Below are 20,269 nucleotides of genomic sequence, written 5' to 3'. Positions count from 1 at the left end.
CCGGCAAACGGGTAAATCAAAAAGTGTAATTTCACACCTGTGGGATAAGTACCGTCAAACGGGTGGGGTTGCAACGAGACCTGGGCGTGGTAGACCAAAATCAACGACACCACGACAGGATCGTCTCATTACGTTAATTACTCTACGCGATAGGTTTAAATCGGCCCCTGCCATCAATAGAGAATTCCGCACATTCATTGGAAGACGCATTTCAGCCTCAACCGTTAAAAACCGACTCTATCAAGCTCGTCTGAATGCAAGACGGCCTTTTAAGGGTGTCACCCTTTCAGCTCACCATAAGCGCCAAAGATTGTCATGGGCTAGGCAGCATCAGGGACGGGCTATGCGCCACTGGCGTTACACCATGTTCTCTGATGACTCTAGGTTTTGCCTAGGATTCACAGATGGCAGAAAACGTTGTTGGCGTATAAGAATGTAATGACAATCCATTTATGTCAAACACACCACCGTCCATTGGACGAACTAATTAGCACTGCGTTTGGCAATATCTAATCATGGTCTTGGCAGGAGACCCCCAAAAGGGGCTTTAAACCCGAACTTAAACCTATACGAGCACATGCTTTAGTCACAAAGCTACCAAAACGCCAAATTAAGACTGAGTAGCATGTTATGCACCTCATACCTGTTCCCATACGTTCATATCATAAACGATGTTGTGTCAAATGCTGTTCCTTCTGTTTGCTCTGTGTTTTGGCTCAGTCGATATTTCAACATCTGTGTACACTGTCTGCCAATGCGAAGTTGTTGCTATTGTTATGTGTTGTTTTACGTTGCCCTGGTCAATATTCCAGTGACTTGTAAATAATCGGGCCAGACAATCCAGTGATCAGCTTGAACATGGGTCTACGAAATTGTGATCCGATGACATATTTTAACCAAGTAGAGCCACACCACATTTAACCCGCAGATAAAGTAGTGAAATAAATTGTGATGGGAGATTTTAGTAGTGCAGGACGTCTTGAGTGAATTCAGGTGGTGGGATGGCCTCGTGGTTAAAGCATTCGCTCGTCACGCCGAACGAGGGTTCAATGTGTTAAGACCATTTCTAATGTCTCCGGCCGTGATGTGCAACTGTGCAACATTCTGATGGTAATGAGTATTCTCATTATAAACCATGGCAGTGTTCGTACAACCGCACAACCCTCGCCAACAGCCAACAACTAATGAGCACATGTTATTAATCTGCAGCGTAACCGAGATCTGTATGATATGCTAAACGTTGTTAATCGTCCTTCTGAAGCGCATACCATTGACAGGCACAGATGAATACATGTTACATTCATCTGTTGCATAAATCATATGCTAGTCACGATCCTCTCTGAAGCCTGTATTTATCCTCAAGTTACTGAGTGCAGTAGGCCGCAAATACACTGTGTTTGTGTCAATATTTTTCAAGGAGATAACCCGTCCTAGAAAGATGGCGACAAGAGACGTTGATCGGGGGTACGCCTGGGTAGCGCTAGGGGCAGCTCTGAGTATTCAGTTTGTGCATGGAATCATCATTTACTCAGCAGGAATATTTAACATTGCCTTGATGGAGGAAGTGGAGAATGACATCACCAAGGTGTCGTGGATTGGCTCTACCCTCATCGGCGCATATACATTACTAGGTAGGTACGGCAATACTTCGAGTGAGTGAGTTTGGTTTCACGCCGCCTTTTGCAATATTCCAGCAGTGTACGGCGCGGACGCCCGAAATAGGATTCACACATTGTGTTCATGTGTGGAATCGAACCCGGGTATTCAGTGTGACGAACGAACACCATAACCACTACGTTACCCTGTCGGCACCTTAATAGTTTGTGAGTGCAGTAGAGTGCGAGTGGGTTAGTGTGTTACATCACACAAGCTATATTTCAGCATTAAATTGACAAGATGATTTATGTTCAATATGTGAAATAACGGAAGCTAATTATTTTAAGGATATCTCATTACAAGATAAAAAACTATTTCAAATGTGAAAATATTATATTTAACACAAAAATAACATATAGAGCTATTACCATAAAAATACCTACAAAAAGACAACCACCGACCAAAATTAAAAATGAGGAATAAACACATTGTCAGGTCGAATGTCCTGTAACCTTGGTAGGTAACGTAACGCGAATCACGTTGTAACACGTGTCTCCCCGTGGCTTTGCATTCGTTACAGTAATTTGTAAAATACACTATGGTATCTAGAGAGTATGGTATCCACATGTAACGTGTGTAATATTTGGGATAAGATTTTCGCAGTTAGGTACAGATTGTTGTAACATTTTCCCCTTGGGATTCGAGTGTAGCACCTAATCCCCTGCACACATATTAAGCGATATATCATCACATATGTGATTGTTTCATTTTGATAACGGTTTCAAACATGTTTACAGTAAATACAACACTCAGTGTCTGAAAACGAACAGTTAAAAGAAGACAAGCGTCAATATTTAATTCTACGGGTGGTTTGGCTTTTAGTCATAGACTTTTGTTTAACTGTTTTGAAATTCCTCATTGTCTGTCAGTCTGTCCAATAAACGGACATTTTGTTTTCGGTTCCTTTTGTATGAACAAATGTGGTGTCTCATCGCTAAGCTTTAGTTCTGTGAAATATGGCGATGTGACATTGAGATAGCCAGAACCTAGCACGCAATCCATGAAGACACAACGCCACATTACTTATATATGCGTGTGTGTTACTATTTCTCTTTAAATGAGCTCCTCTCTCTTTTCTTTCTTTCAATTTTCCTAGACCCGTGAAGGCCCGGACTAGAATATTGGGGTTCAGGAACCCATGACTGTCGGAAGAGGCGACTAACGGGATCTGGTTGTCAGACTCGCTGACTTGGTTGACACGTGTCATCGGTTCCCATTTGCGCATATCGATGTTCATGCTGTTGATCACTGGCCTGTCTGTCCCAGACTCGATTATTTACAGACCACAGAATGCGGCGTAAAACTAAACTCATTCTCATATCTCATTCTTGTGATATTTTGCCCAGGACCAGCGGCCGGCATGATACAACATAGGTTTGGGTCTAAACTAACAGCACACGCTGGAGGAATACTCACCCTGTGTGGGATGGGGCTGGCGTTCTTTTGTCGCACAATTACCGGAATGATATTCACATTTGGATTCATAACAGGTAATGTTTCATGGCATGGTGTTAATCCTCTTTGAATGTACACGACAGATAACACTAACCAAACTCGAATGTGCAGTTTACTGTGAATATTGCTTCAGACTTCAGAATTCAATATATACAACTGTGCCAGAAGCGGTGAATGCAAATATCTGCTTTAACCTCAGAATATGTCGTCTTGTTCAGTATATGACAGAGTGAGATGAACTGAAACGCAGTTACATTGGGTGATGTTTGAAATTTGAAAATCGACCCTTTCCACATCAATAAGACATGCCTACTAATGGTGGAGTCGATTGTACGATAGCGCCTGTATTATGAACACGTGTTTAAGTACCACAATCACTATCACAGGGGCTTGTGTGATTTAGGGTACGTGAAGATATTTCGTCTCCGTTGAATTGATCTTTATGAACAGATGCTTGTTGTAAGAGGCGGCTAAGAGGGTCGGGTGACATGATGTTGTCACTGGATTGTCTGGTCCAAGCTGCACTAATTACAGAATATAGCTGGAATATTACTTGTTAAACAACAAACAAACATAACATATTAAGCATTCCATACTTCGGCTAATCTTCTTAGCTTCGGTAGCGCCGATGATAGTGTATGCATTATAGTCTGTTCTAACGTATGTGTATAATTCTTACTTCTGTTTAGGGTTTGGATTGTGTCTTGGGGCTAACGTGGTGGGCGTGGTACCCGGACAATACTTTAAACGGAAGAGACCAGCAGCCTATGGAGTGTGTATTGCAGGAGGCGCCTTGGGCCTCTTTACATCTGGTCCTATAGCAAGATACCTCCTTGACGAATATAGCGTACGTGGAGCGTTGTTAATTATGGCTGGACTGTCATTCCATACATGCATCGCGGCATCGTTATTTAGAAAACCTACGATATCCGCCCACAGAGAAATGACATTGATTAGGAATGATGGCCAAGGCAGTGATTTCGAACATGGTCCAAAATCTGATTCACGTGAATGTGACCCATTTCGTGAGCCGGATGAACGTACCCCTGAAACCCCTTGTCTCTATGGAAACCAGACGGAAAAACATGCAGATCATGTCCGAACAAGAAGCGATGATCATTCGATATTTTACAAGACTTTCAAACTTATAACTCACAAATCGTTTGTTGTATACAACTGCGGTATCGTACTATGGTCTCTAGGAGAAGTTGCTGCAGTGTTCCATTTGCCAAATTATGCCCAAGAAAAAGGGAGCTCCCCTAAACAAGCTGCTAGCCTCCTCAGTGTGATGGGTGCCGGAGATTTCTTTTCAAGGATAGTCATTGGTTTCTTAGCCTCAGACCCTAATGTTGAAATCACCGTAATTCAGATCGGCCTTGTGGGTATCGCTGGACTAATCACCGTTTTGTTCCCGCTTGTGTCCCACTCATACCGTTGGCAGATAGTATTCAGTTTCTTTTATGGACTATACAACCATGTGACAAATGTGTTAATGGGTCCCCTCGTCATAGAACTGACAGGACTGTCAAATGTTGCTCTTGGGTTTGGAATAGTGTATTTCTTCTGTGGAATCGGATACCTCACTGGCCCAGTCATCGCAAGTGAGTTTTAAACAAACCGTGTTGCTGAGCGAGTGAGTGAGGAATTCCTGCTATCTGCATATGGCTGGTAGGCTCCTTTAACAGTGCATGTGTGATTAAGGTATTTTCAGAACGTCAGTGATATATTTGTCTAGCAACATTCAACAATATAACGATGGAGGACACAAAGAATGGGCTTCACGCATTGAACCCATGTTGGGAATCGAGCTTAGGTCATCGGTATGGACAATGCAGTTGAGATGCCCAAGTGGTTGTTAGCGTATTGATTTACTGAAGGGAGATAATTCAGTAGTTGTACTGCTTCAGCATTATCCCTACAAACCACTAGCCAAATACCATTAGATATCATACCAACTATAACGTCACAATGAATGTGACACATCGGGACAAATACCAACAAGGTTATAAATCAAACGATGATCTTAGTATCTACTCCGAAAGGTCGCACATAACGAAATATATAATTTGTGCAAACATTAAAACACCTCTTTTGGTCATCATACTTCTAAACGTCTTTTCAAGAACATATCGTTTTAAAGTAAGATATCCTGATGATTGGAACAGTATTTAATTGGTATAATTGTCACGGAATTTACACACTATTGGGAGGTACTGATTTCTAGTCTTCGCACTTAATGGCCAAGGTACTATGTGTGAAACCCATTTCTGGTATCCAGCCGTGATATGGCTGGAATGTTGATACAAGTGTGGTAATACTAATGTCACTCACTAATGGCTGGCCAAGGTACTATGTGTGAAACCCATTTCTGGTATCCAGCCGTGATATTGCTGGAATATTGCCACAAGTGAGTTAATACTAATGTCACTCACTAATGGCTGGTCTTGGTTTTTCAGGTTATATATACCAGCGAACGGGAGTCTATGATTATACCTATGTATATGCAGGTAAGAAATACATCTGGAGAAGGGTTCTGAATTTACCCCTTTACATGCTTCCTATATTTACATACAAACGTTCAAAGTAATTTCTTAGGGTGAACAGGGTGACATGGCATGACATGATGTGTTGGACATGCCCAGAACACTTATTTCCAGTAAGCCGACATTGTTTGTCATGTTCCCTCAAACTAGAGTGAGAGCCATAGGTACAACTTGTCAAATATCCACGGACGTAAGGATGTGAGGTTTTCTTTTGTGAGATAACCCCATCGGGATTAAACAAGCAGACTCGGGTTAGCCTAGTGGTTAAGGTCTTCTCTTCAAACATTTGGGTTCGAATCCCCACACAGGTACAATGTGTGTAGCCCATTTCTGGAGTCCCCCACCGTGGTATTGCAGGCATATCACTCACTCCACTATACTATGTGTTCAGTCCCCCATATAAGAAATATTGAAAGCTGAGTCGAAATAGAAAGGCTATTGCATCGTTTGTGTACAATATATCGAGCGTTTTAACTTTTTGTGTATGAATGTAAATCCTCTTTGAATTGTGCAGGTTTCTGTTTACGTACTTGTGCAGTAGTGTATAGAATGGTGATATACTTAATCAAGTTTTAAGAAGATGTATTTTAATAAGATGAACGTGCCCGTTCAAGTTCAGATCTATTACTTCCTCATTTTGAATGCGTGAGTTCAGTTTAATGCCATTTTCCATTTACATCTGGCGCGAGGAAGGAAAGCTCACGTAATGCTAGTTCCAACTTTGTTTAAACCTACGAACACGAGTATGGAGCAGGCAAACCAAGAAACCAAATCTGGTGGAGCTGGGATTCGAACTGCAGCGCCCTAAGCACTAAATTTGAATCGACATCATTGTTCTATATCACGAAAACCGGTACCTATTAATGTTTGCTTTTTCCCGTTTGTTGCAGGTATGTGTTTGTTTCTTGCCTCAATATCGACTGCAGCCATGAATGTATTTAAAACACGAGTAGATGGCTAAAAAGAGGTAAAAACATACCGTGAATAAACTTGATGACAAGGCCGATCTTGTTTTGTTATCGCTGTACGTCCATAGAACCCTTTTATGTTTGTTCGTTCCAGTTCTATGCTTATATAGTTCTAACATGAGAAATGCATCCGTGATATTTATGAACATATTTGAAACACTTGTAGAAACCTTAGGGTTTACCGAAATAAAAAAAATATGTTATCTGCTAAATAACACTTTCAGCTGTTATGAAAATATTGATGTTTTTGTGCCTCTATCGGTAAATTTGCAAGCGTATTTTATGACAGTGGTTGGATTTAATATCCCCTTCCTTACTTACATTATAGATAACTAACTACATCGTCCTTAATGCAAATACATGTTTGTATTAGTGAAATTCGGTGATGTAAACATGAGATGCTTTTGGTGGAAATTCATATTGTGACTTATTATTCATTAAACCTACTGATATAAACAAGAGCCAGTGTAAGTGCCTGTCCATGCAGTGTTCCCATGCATAATTATTAGTTACTATCAACAGAAACAATTTAAATGTTAATCGAATTTAAATGTTGATATCAATTGGGCTTTGATAATTTTTAGAGAAACCCACTGATATAAACAATTCACGTTTCATTCAGTCAGGCATGTTGGTATGTTATTTTTTTCTAAATAATATTGTATCATAAATTCCTAATAATTCCTGAGATACTATGAATAGTTTCATCAAAATCGCACAGCGTAAATAAGCTGTATTGCAGTTTGTGTCTCTGGGCACAGTAAAAACATTTAAAAAATGCTTAGAGAAATAACCTAGAATGCCTCAATTAACAGCGTCTGTCACTGGCCCATTTGTCACACATGTGGCTGTAACAGATGCTGTAATACAAACACAACGTGAAACGTCAAGGTAAGCACTCATTCCGTAATTGTTTAGGATACTGCATGAGCAACGTGTGTTTCTTTTGTAACCATTTTGAGAGGAAGACATAAAGTTTCATCATTTAAGGCCATTCAAGTACTTTATGGTGAAAGACCTCTATTTTTGTAACAGACGGTGGTGGTCATAGTTCAAATACAGGACATATAGAAATATCATCAGATCTCCATATCAATAGCTGGTAGATACCCACAAAGAATATATAAGTACGTGTGCTCATATCATTCCGTGCTTTGTCTAGGAACGCTCCTGTCGTCCGATTCATCTTTGAATGATATCAAAATACTCAATAAAATTACAAACTTGGCACCTACATTACTCTTGTTCTGACATGCAGATGACATGTTGGCTGTTTGAACATTGGTTTTGATGGCCGAAGTGAAAAATGCGAAAACAAACACGTAGGTTATTGCATGAGCAATGTGCGTTCCTTTTATGACCATTTTGAGAGGAAGACTTCCCCTGGTATCCCGCCTTAAATTTCATTCTAGTCAAATCATATCTACTGAATATATATTCCTCATTTGATGAGCGTGAGTTTGAACGCGTTTCGTAAATTGTATCTGAACATAATGAAAGCCATATATAAAATACCACTCGGCCTTTCAAAAATATTGCTTCAACATGCCCCCAGCCTGTTCTGCGACGAATTGTATTTGCGAGAGTAGTAGGCTTAGTTTGCAAAACAACCATTGTTAACTAAAACTACATTGGTTCTTATATCATAGTGTAACATCATTGTTTCGGTAGAGTAATTAAACATACTGAATGAACTGAAGAATAAAATCAACAACAGTACTCACAAAAGTTGTCAGATGTACATTACAACTTACTATTTCCATGTTTTTGGTGTGATCGTTTGATGTAATTCAAGTGACATCTCGGCTTTCGTCACAAGTTCATGCTCTGAAACGATGTTTAAAGCTAAAATATATGCATGAACTATATTTGTCACAGGTCATAACCTAGCACGATACGTCCGCTTCCATAACATACTACAGGTGGTGATTTTTTGCGCAAGTCGCTATGAACAAGCATGATTTCACCCAAACCTTCGTTCGAATCTAAAGGTTTTTGTGTGCGGGGATGGCATCCATTGCTGTAATGTGATTGGCTGCCTAGGGACACGTGCATGATTCTGACCAGTCATGGTCCCCATAACACACTGATGCAGAAACGCATAATTTGAAACAAGTCTTTATCCAATAAAATCGCTTCTTACAACAGCAAACATACGCTTGGCAATTGGACTGTGATATTGTTGATGTTCACAGCTTTCGTTCGAGACCCCGATGCAATTCGTACGAAACAGAGGTAATTTCCCATGATGTATCTCGTTACCGAGCGGAAAGCCACGGTGGCTGATATCGGGAAATAGACGGCCATACATATAATTTCAGAAATCTTTGTATAATAAGTAAATGCATCTAACTGACTGGTGTTGAAAGAATTCATATTACTACGATGAGTATTTTTGCGTGGGAAGAGAAACGCAATTTTCGCAAAATATAAAGTGACGCAGATAATTCCTCTTTACACTGTATGCTATTACAATAATAGTCCCTTTACTAAGACCGGATACCCATTTTCTAAACAGAAGCAATTTTGCCTAGGGTGAGGCCACTTGTATCACAAGTGCTTCGTTGTGGGACAGGAGTACTAGTGAAGCCCTGGAGACTGCCAAACGCGGTCACCAATTAGGGTACTCTCCTGGCACTTCGCTGCTTAACTTCACTTGATTTGTGACCTGTGCTCTATGCACAGGAATACACACCACCATAAACACCCGATATATACTCCCGACACATACCTTCGACATATACTCCCGACACATACCCGCGACACGTACACTCGACATATACCCCCCCACACACACACACCATTTACCCCCGACATGCACTCCCGACATATTTTTCCCGACCTATAACTGAGGGAGTGAGTTTAGTTTTACGCCGCTTTTTAGCAGTATTCCTGCAATATCACGGCAGGGGGACACCAGAAAATGGGCTTCACACATTGTACCCATGTGGAGTATCGAACCCGGGTCTTCGGCGTGACGAGGGAACGCTTTAACCATTAGGCTACCCCCCCAACCCCCCACCCCCCCCAACCTATACCTACGGCATATACCGACGACATACTCCCCCTAAACATACCCCCAACACATACCCCCGAGATGGTGAGATGGTGAGCCGTGATTAAGGAGTAGTATGCTCCGAAACGTCATGTTCCTTATAATACAGAAGTAGACACCATAAAGTACATCTTTTAATGCCATTCAAGTACAGTACGGTGAAACGTGTCTATTTTTGCAACAGACGGTGATTGCTTGTGTGGTCATAGTTGAAATACAGGACATATAGAAATATCACCAGATCTGCATATCAATAGCTGGAAGTTATCCACAAAGAATATGTAAGTACGTGTGCCCATATCATCCCGTGCTTTGTCTAGGAACGCTCCTGTCGTCCGATTCATCTTTGAATGATATCAAAATACTCAATAAAATTACAAACTTGGCACCTACATTACTCTTGTTCTGACATGCAGATGACATGTTGGCTGTTTGAACATTAGTTTTGATGGCCGAAGTGAAAAATCGAAAAAAAAAACAAAAAACGTAAAACGCGTGCGTTGTGGAATAGGTAAACGCATCAAAAGTGCAAGTTTAATAAGAACAAAGAGAATGCAAAGACTGCGCAATGGCAGTCTCTATTATGTAAATGCATAATGCATGGCCTTTACATGAATAAGAATTCCAGAATCCCAATATAAAGCTCAAAGACAAACGCTGTCATCAGTACCATTAAAATGGATCCTAACGTTCTCCATTGTTATTTCATGGGTGATCCACAGTATTAACCACCATATGCATATAACATATGGGATATAATTGCCTATTATCATCACATAATATTCATAAATCATCACATCACATATATATCATGCTAAAAGAATTATGCTAACGACATTTATTCCATGTGGTTGTTCAGTTCCATGCATTGTGTGTACATAACCATATATACCTGACAGAGAATATGAACGCTCGTGTTGGTTTTAAAATGGGAATGTCATGTTTACATTTCGACCTTGTAAGGGGTAATTCTTGTCTCAAAACTAATGAAAACATATACAGCAAAACATTTAAATAAAATCGTTTATGAAGCATGTAAACGGAAATATTTTGGAGAAGAATGTGTTTAGTCCGTCCACATTTGAAGGCAAAAACATTTAAACATTACTCATGTTCCGAAGTTTTCCTTCTCTTAAAGTAAAGATGGACATTATGTGGACGGTGTATACTTTGTTATATGTTCACCAGAAACACTCTGAAAAAAATGCTCATCCCTGTTCTAGGATTCCATAGCAAATATCTGGCATGTTGCCCAGTTGTGAATGTCGCCATTGTGCATTCCTTGCTGTCATAGTGTTATGGAACGTAATGCTTTATTTCATTCAATAACAGGATCCAGCAATCCACTTGTTTGTCTGTATGGCTACCTACATAATAGCAATATGATATACGACATCTGTTTTTGTAACAATGCAAATACTGCATTGTTGGTGAGATTCATTTCAACAAGCATCGAGCTAATATTCTACACACATAGTGTGTTTATGAAATGGTGTCATCTGCAAAATGATATATTTGTAATATAATGCTATTACTTCGTTTCCCTATTAATCGTGAGTGTATGATGATCTTTGTATTTTCCAGTGAGAATGTCTGTCTGGATTATATATGTAATCACTGTAAATATACCCGGGACGTTCAGACGCGAAATGAAAGGTACCATGAAGCCTGTGCAATATCCAACAGTGAGTGAGGTTTTAGCAACATTCTTGCACTATCATGACTGGGACACCAGAAACGGGGTTTGCATATAGTTCCGGGGATCGAAACCGAGCCTTTAGCGTGACGACCGAACAATAGCCTGCCCCACCGCTCCCAATAACCGGCTAACACGCAGATCTTGGTGCATCTTGTTTCTAATAGGGCCTCTGTTGCAATGTGCTTTCTCTGCATGTGCTTCTGTTATTCCACACCAGTATGTCCTTGTGATATGGTCCAGTAACCTTGTGCAAATATTAGTCACAGTTCACTGAAGCGACCCAGTGTATCCGAACTCTCCACTAACAGCTATGTCTCAGGGCGGTATCAATAACATGTTCCCAGAAAACGACTATCCAGCTATTAAGACCACTATACCTGCCACATAAATGTGAAAAGTACCTATCAGTTGCGCAAACACCGACCAATACTATCCAAACCCGACAACACAGAACACAGCACGCCACAGCTAAGCACGTCACAGCACTGAGCACTACTATCCATGAAACCCAACACCGGCACTTCTATTCACACGTCATAGCGCTGAGCACGACTATCCACGAAACCCATCACCGGCACTTCTATCCACACGTCACAGCACTGAACATTACTGTCCACGAAACCCATCACCGGCACTTCTATCCACACGTCATAGCGCTGAGCACGACTATCCACGAAACCCATCACCGGCACTTCTATCCACACGTCACAGCACTGAACATTACTATCGACGAAACCCATCACCGGCACTTCTATCCACACGTCATAGCGCTGAGCACGACTATCCACGAAACCCATCACCGGCACTTCTATCCACACGTCACAGCACTGAACATTACTATAAACGAAACCCATCACCGGCACTTCTATCCACACGTCACAGCACTGAACATTACTATCCACGAAACCCATCACCGGCACTTCTATCCACACGTCACAGCACTGAACATTACTATCCACGAAACCCAACACCGGCACTTCTATCCACATACCACAGCACGTTATACGTTATATGTTATACAACATTGAACTTTACGAGCAACACCTCAGAAGACTAAACACCATGAAGATCCGGGATAGAATTGGTCTTCAGTAACCCATGATTTTCGAAAGAGGCGACTGATGGGATTCTGTGGTCGGGTTCACAGAAGACATCCATTCAGCTTATCCACAAAACACCGGATATTACTATCAACAACACATAACAACACACCACTACCCAACGGCACATAAAAGCAGCCACTACTATCCAATGTACACTACCTATCTTGTCATCTAATACTTCCATCCACATCACACGTGAAGTACTATCTTTGGCAGACAATGCCGGACATTACCATATACCTGGACAGAACCACTAATATCACAGAACATACTTTCCATGCTAGGTGATAACAAACCCTACAATACATGTCACGTAAAATGAACTATCTTCAATCCTCAAAACATGACACTTCTTTCCATGTCACACAACACTGAACACTACAGTCCAGTCACCGAAACGTTGCGCACAACTATACACGCTCCCTAACGAGTGACACACCTATCCACGTCCCATAACACTGGACACAGCTTTTCACGCCTCATTACACCTGACACAACTATGACACTGTACAGAACTATCAACGTAACGTAACACCAGGCACTGTTATCCATACCTCACAGCACCGATCACAGCTAGTCACATGATTCGAAACAAAGAATAAATATCCACGCCCCATAACATCAGATACACCTATCCACATATACAAAACGAGGAATAACTATCTAGACCCCACAAAATCAGGTGCAACTATCCCCATTATACTATCCCTACTACAACCCACATTATATAATACCAGGCACAACCCACAACATATAGCACAGACACTACCTGCCGCATTACATAACACCAGACACCACAACCCACGTCATTTAGCACAGGCAGTAACAGCCCAGCCACATTATAAACACCAGAAACTACTACCCACATTTTTTGAAACCAGGAACAACTATCTACATTATATAATGCCAGGCATTTCTAGCCACGCCTCACAACACTGTGTCTGTGTCATGTACTTTATGATGATAATTGCTCTTTTGAAATAAAAATAACACTGTGTCTCGTTTTCATATAAAACCATGTATGTGCAGGTATGGCCCTGGAACGTTTAAGGTTCAATGCATTTGTGGTTGTGAACATTCGAAATGTCAGTTTGCATGTCTAACACGATTCAGTATCCACACCAAGTGTAAACTCCCTTTGTACTGAATGGAAGCCAACACTCTCCTCCTCCTCACCCTGTCAGCCTCCTGGTCCTCTTAAGGGGCAGTCTACGCCATTCCTCGTGTAAAGCAGCTTCCAATTGGACGGGGTTCTGTACAGGAGGGTCGTTTTGTAGCCCATGAGGACCAATTTTGTCCCAGATATGTTCCAAAGGGTTACGATCGGGGCTTATTCAGTCGTGAGATGGGATACTAAACTAAGTTCTTTGTGTAGATTAACCCCATGGTGAGGTGTTTTAGAAACGCCAACATTTAGCTGGGATACGACCAAGACGCTCTCTTGTCATACTTCCCACACTGGGCACTATACATGTAACCCATATTAGTGCCCAAATCCGTGATATTGCAAAATGTGGCGCAAAGTCCAACTCACTCACTCAGTCAAAACTGTGGACACCAGAGAACAGAGCGACACAGCAAACAGAGCGTTACTGCTAACTATATAATGCTTCAAGTTTAAAAGCAGGTTAAAAAAATCAAGCTATAACTCCCTGCTCAGACAAACACGGTGACATCTGCGTGTTTTCGTTTAGGTCATGGTGTATCTCATCAGCGCAGGACGAAAGCCCCGACTGAAGCAACCTTACGAAGATTTTGGTGAAACCCCAGGAAAGGATTAAGATGCTGACGAATCAGTTACCAGCATTTTTTTTTAAAAAAAGCGAAAGGGGTATATATTGGACATGGATATTCAATGCCATCCCTCGTAACAAGACTGTAGCTGTATACATTGTATTTATGAGGTGAAGGTAAATATATGATTGCAAACTGACACAGTGGCCAACAAACTTCTGCAAAGCCCATTTCACAAAGGCCTTTCACAAGGAGGTATATATTGGACCTGAATATTTATATCCCAAACTAAAGATTTGATGTAACTGATCTAGCTGCATACAGTGTTTCGTACGAGGTATGCACAGGCGATCTGATATATGCCCAGGCGACCTCTATGGAACGTGTCACCGTCACACCAGCAACTGACAAAGAACTCTTCAACCCTAACCCTGTCATCTCGTTACTCCATTGTCCTCGACTACTCACCTGCAGCATGTATCAAAGCTAACCGCATTGGGCTATTTTCATCACAACGTCAAATGCAGGCCACGCTCATGTGACCTTTGTCAGACTGGTGCAAAGCTTTTAGTTGTGCAGTAGAAATAGCAGATACAGGGAAAGACATTCGTCATGAATGTCCATATAGAATACGGCCCTTGTGACTAGTATTGTCAGGAGGAGTGGGACTGACGGTAATTGCAGGTAAGAGCCACCTCCTCAACAAAATATAATATTGTTTTACACATACGTGGTGTTTTACTAGGAAGACACTAGAGAGGCAGGGTGCAGACTATCATTTCATGAGTTTCACGCCATAATACGTCATGGATGGGTCAAATCCAATACGTCAGTACGTCAGCACGTCAGTCGGATTATATTTACTATGTTATCATAAGACAAATACTAACAAGCAATCACGTGCTGAAACGTGGCAGCGAAATAAATCATCGTCAGATCATTTCCATTCAGTGCTTAACAAGCTCTATCTCTTCAACAGACGACGTGGAGACAGACAGGGTCAGGCTGTATCGAACTGCAAATGGAAATTATGAGATGAGAAACGTGTAGGAAATACATGTTTCATACACACTGAATGTATACGTGTCCTGGGTTCATATTTCTGAACAAACGACTCCATTTTGATTAAGCGCATTGCTTCTATACACAGGCTGCGATTCCCTGATCCCGGGAAGGATGGCGCACAAGAACGACATCGACCATGGTTATGCATGGGTGGCCCTAAGTGCAGCACTCAGCATTCAGCTTATGGTGGCTTTCGTTGTGTTCTCATCAGGTGTCATTAACATCGCTATAATGGAAGAGGTGGAGAATGACATCACCAAGACGTCATGGATTGGATCATGTCAGAGTGGCACATTCACGCTTTTAGGTAGGATTTAGATGTAAACCTCGACATATTTATGCAACAACCCATCACTCACAGAAACAGCAGACATGACACTTCATACAGAACATTCAACACAGCAACAAATGATCGATATCAGGAATTACATCGCACTCATGTAACCACATGCTGATGCGGAAAGAATAACGAAATATATTCATTATGATGACTAAACCACGCATGACTGCAAACATATTTCATAATCATTCGTATTCATTCTTTTCTTTTTCATAATCATTCGTGTACACTCTTATCTAGACATCCATTAATATAGGACATCGATTTTCGTCCATTCAAATGAATAATTCTGTAGAGGCAACGAATTGAAATGAGGATTATTGCATTTCATTAGATCTCTCCTTACACGAGGATGTGTGTTTATATTTACTAACATGTAGCGTCCTTGTTCTGTTGTGTAAGTTTTTAAATTGTTGGATTATCTTATTGCAGGTGTGTCTGTTTGTTGCCTAACGCTGCACCTCAGTTATATGGTGTCAGTCAATAAATAATCGAGTCTCGAGCAGACAATCCAGTGATCAACAGGATAAGCATCAATAAATGCAAGAGGGAAACGATGACATGTGTCAATCAAGTTAGCAAAACTGACCACACGATCCGATCAGTGGCTTCTTAGAACAAGCAAGTCCAATTCTAACTGGGTCTTAATGGATCTGATTCGATGTGCAGAGCGTAATGATAATGACGTCAACTGACGTACGTATGTACGTATGTACGTATGTACGTATGTACGTATGCTTAATCAAAGTGTTATCCCCTTCAAATATGTTCTTCTTCCAGGTCCTGTGTCGGGTCTCATTCAGCATTGTGTTGGTTCCAGATTGACAACATTTGGTGGCGCAATTTTGGTGTTACTCGGCATGACTGTCGCTTCGTTTTGTCGGACAGTAGCTGGACTGTTGATTACATACGGATTTATATCAGGTAAGCCCTAGTGATAATTCCGAATTCCAAATAATTACCTCAATAATAAAATTATGAATCTCGCATTTCTAGAATGTATTAGACATAGGGCAGTATGAGGCATTCCGTGTGAACCGACACCAAGGTATATATGGTCACTGGATTCAAACCCATACCATCCGATTAAGGAATATAATCGCCACCACACACCTGATGAATACGCTAAATGCTGGGAACATTTGCGCCATTGAGTACAATCATATTAATATCGACATAGTTTCCTGTATATGTATATAATGTTCCGATATCACATATAAATCCTAGCACTAATGATTGGAATATATAAGTGTTCCTACTGATATAGAGTTAATTTGCTGGTGAATTAGCATATACTTTGCCTAGAAGGTGGTATCTAACGATAAAGCATAGACGCTGGCACTCAGCCGAACAAAAGTACTAAAATCTGTACTTTACTGAGAAAGTGTAATCCTAAATATAGCATGTGTTACGTTCACTTTCTAAATGGCATTGTGAATTCATATAGATTGAATATTTCTGAGTATGGCGTTAAACAACAATTTAAGGTTCTACTGGGTAGGTGGCAGACTTACAATGTCTTTGTAAGGCATTCATTCCGTTGCGTAGTGAGACGCTTGGAGAAAGAGAATGGGCATCTGTATGTTTCGTAAGAGACTCGCCTTATTGCTGGGAATTGTGTGTCAGGGATATAACGACCATATTTAATGGATATTGTGTGAACGCCATGACAGGAATCACTTTACACAGCAGATTGACGCTCTTAGCTCTTGTAGTCTGTTCAATATAGATGTCTGTTGACGTACTTGATGGTGGACCATGGACCATCACGGCCATGGCTGAATAATAATATACCAGATCTGTTATTTTGCAGGTTTCATTGACATAGAATAGTGAAGCATCAGATAATACTCCTATCAACAGCACAACATATAGCTAGAATATTCCCGAGTTAAACAGCAAACAAACCTTCTTGTTAATCTCATGTAGTACCAGCGTTTAATGAATTAATTCTTAAATCAGTGGAATATTGCTGACTGTGACGTAAAGCAATATGTATTCGCAACCTAATTTATGATATTTCGCCTTTTCAGGCTTTGGATTATCCCTCTGTGGAAATGTGGTGGGCGTGGTCCCTGGCCACTACTTCGAAAAGAGGAGGCCAGCAGCTTATGGTGTGTGCATGGCAGGAGGTGCACTGGGGCTCTTCATAGCAGGTCCACTCACTAGATTCCTTCTGGACCAATATAACCTGCATGGAACTTTGTTGATAATGGGGGCCATTTCATTCCATATGTCAATTGCGGCATCCTTACTGCGAAAACCATCAATAACTTCCAACGAATCTTTCATAGTCGTCCACCAAGACGAAGATGGTGTATCAGCCAAAGAACCTTCAAGTCAACACGCTGATGACATCTGTCTGAAAGGTGATACAACAGTTGCTGGTATACACTACATGAAGGATGCCAGCACATATCAAACAGCAATTCCATTTCTCTCAGAAGATATCACACCTCGAACAGAAACTAGCGAGGAACCGAAACTACAATGCTGTAATATAGGACGCTTGTTAAAACTAGTCACAAAAATGGATTTTCTTTTGTACAACTTTGCAATCTTGTTCTGGTCGTTAGGTGATGCTGCATGTATATTCCATCTTCCGAACTATGCAGAAACTAAAGGCAGTTCGCCAACACAGGCAGCAAGTCTGTTAAGTGCAATGGGAGCCGGTGGCATCTTCACGAGAGTTCTCATCGGTCTCATGGCTTCCAGCCCCACTACGGAATACAAGTTGCTTCAGTTTGGGATTGTTGGTGTTACGGGACTCGTCACCATCTTCTTCCCCCTATTTTCCAGTACATATCTCTGCCAGATGGTGTTTGCATTATTGTATGGCTTGTATAGCCATGGAACAAACTCACTGATGGGACCATTAACTATACAACTTACCAGTTTGTCTGATGTTGCCATTGGTTTTGGAATAGTGTATTTCTCTTGTGGAATTGGATATCTCTTGGGGTCAGTCATTGCAAGTAAGTTTGAAAGACATGCATATTTTTTATTAATAAGATGCAATTTAGATTCAGTGAATATCATTTACTGTTCACAATTCGCTGACCGAGGTGCATTCAGTCTCCCTGTCAGCTTAATATGAAATTGCATGCCCAGTGAAATTCGTATGTTGACAAACTGTACATAGTTTGATAAATCTGATCGGGTTTATTGTTCATCCCTCGACAAATGACACCAATACTAAGAAAACGTGATGTAGGCTGAATTTGACATTTGCTGAATTTTATGTTAAAAGTACAAGACAATCGTAATGTTCACATATGTACTAAGATGCACCAATATTTCAAAGTTGCCAAACATGCAAAAAATAGTTATTAGATGACGATATATTAACTATGGGTCTCAAGTTGGACGACATGATAGCCACGTCTCGGTGGCTGTTTTCAATCTTTGAGATGTCTGCATCAAATCCAATTATCAAATGTGAAAATTCTTTTGACCGAAATATATGATACAAATAATTGGTGTTAATGATCTTTATGTTTCTTTTCAGGCTTTATTTATGACGTCACACAAGTGTACGATTACACGTTCGTCTTCGGAGGTATGATTCACAATAACATATGTCAAAATACATAAGATGATGGTTCAATATCATATGCAAATCATACTGAACAGTACAAAGATGATGGTTAAATATCATATGCAAATCATACTGAACAGTACAAAGATGATGGTTCAAAATCATATGCTAATCATACTGAACATTACGAAGATGATGGTTCAATATCATATGCAAATCATACTGAACAGTACAAAGATGATGGTTCAAAATCATATGCTAATCATACTGAACATTACGAAGATGATGGTTCAATATCATATGCTAATCATACTGAACATTACGAAGATGATGGTTCAATATCATATGCTAATCATACTGAACATTACGAAGATGATGGTTCAATATCATATGCTAATCATACTGAACATTACGAAGATGATGGTTCAATATCATATGCAAATCATACTGAACAGTACAAAGATGATGGTTCAATATCAGATGCTAATCATACTGAATATTACGAAGATGATGGTACGCTGCGCCAGTGTTTTCACGTAGTTGAAGTAGTAAGTTTGGAGCAATTTGACGTTGCTTGATAAAATCAAATGAAACCAAATCATGTTACCCTAGAATAAAAGATTCCTATTCCTAGTTATTATAACGGGAAACATAATGAAACCAGTCGAGACAAAGTATAATGTCACTTCTATGGTTTCAGGTGCATGTTTCTTGCTAAGTTCCATGTCGACGGCAGGAATAAGTCTGTTCCAAACAACGGTGAATCTAGACAGAACATTATCAACATGACAGGATGCTGTTTTGTTGTTTATTAAAAGGAAAATAGAGTGTGTTACTTATTGGATTTACAACACACTTCATTAGGGAATTACAGCGATGGCCCACGTCAAATTGAGACATAGAGTATGTCTGCCGGAAAAGCAGGGTATGCTGTTTGGCCTCAGCACTCCCTCTGTGGTCACTGATAATCTTGTTCCACAAATGTCATCACCATTTTTTATGCTCGATAGAATTTGTTTTGCTCATTACTGGAATATTACTGAAAGCGGCGTAAACCCATGTCACTCACTCACTCACTCACTCACTTACTCACTACTGTGTTTGACCACTCTG

General features: G+C 40.6%; 1 protein-coding gene across 3 annotated transcripts; it reads left to right on the top strand.

The window, feature by feature from the left end:
• Positions 1–1,354: 1,354 nt before the first annotated feature.
• Positions 1,355–20,033, top strand: LOC137281700 (monocarboxylate transporter 2-like). 3 transcript variants are annotated; one of them, XM_067813112.1, is made up of 6 exons: positions 1,429–1,631; positions 15,364–15,585; positions 16,399–16,542; positions 17,652–18,593; positions 19,127–19,177; positions 19,857–20,033. In XM_067813112.1, exons 1-6 carry the CDS (start codon positions 1,439–1,441, stop codon positions 19,943–19,945), a joined length of 1,641 nt encoding a protein of 546 aa, XP_067669213.1. In that variant the 5' UTR covers positions 1,429–1,438; the 3' UTR covers positions 19,946–20,033. The 3 variants fall into 3 exon arrangements, with proteins under 3 accessions (XP_067669215.1, XP_067669213.1, XP_067669214.1); XM_067813113.1 differs by lacking the exon at positions 1,429–1,631 and adding an exon at positions 14,761–14,897; XM_067813114.1 differs by lacking the exons at positions 15,364–15,585; positions 16,399–16,542; positions 17,652–18,593; positions 19,127–19,177; positions 19,857–20,033 and adding exons at positions 3,003–3,146; positions 3,801–4,712; positions 5,568–5,618; positions 6,545–6,652 and having other exon boundaries at positions 1,355–1,631.
• Positions 20,034–20,269: the final 236 nt, after the last annotated feature.

Source organism: Haliotis asinina, chromosome 4 (genome assembly GCF_037392515.1).
Source record: "Haliotis asinina isolate JCU_RB_2024 chromosome 4, JCU_Hal_asi_v2, whole genome shotgun sequence".
Lineage (NCBI taxonomy): Eukaryota > Metazoa > Mollusca > Gastropoda > Lepetellida > Haliotidae > Haliotis > Haliotis asinina.
This window is presented reverse-complemented; position numbering and strand designations above follow the sequence as displayed.

What these genes read in the sequence shown, in the direction of transcription:
- LOC137281700 (XM_067813112.1), top strand. Translation starts at nt 1,439, where the DNA reads ATGGCGACAAGAGACGTTGATCGGGGGTACGCCTGGGTAGCGCTAGGG. An exon ending in TACATACGGATTTATATCAG is followed by an intron (nt 16,543 to 17,651) that starts GTAAGCCCTAGT and finishes TCGCCTTTTCAG; the next exon opens with GCTTTGGATTATCCCTCTGT. An exon ending in TTACACGTTCGTCTTCGGAG is followed by an intron (nt 19,178 to 19,856) that starts GTATGATTCACA and finishes CTATGGTTTCAG; the next exon opens with GTGCATGTTTCTTGCTAAGT.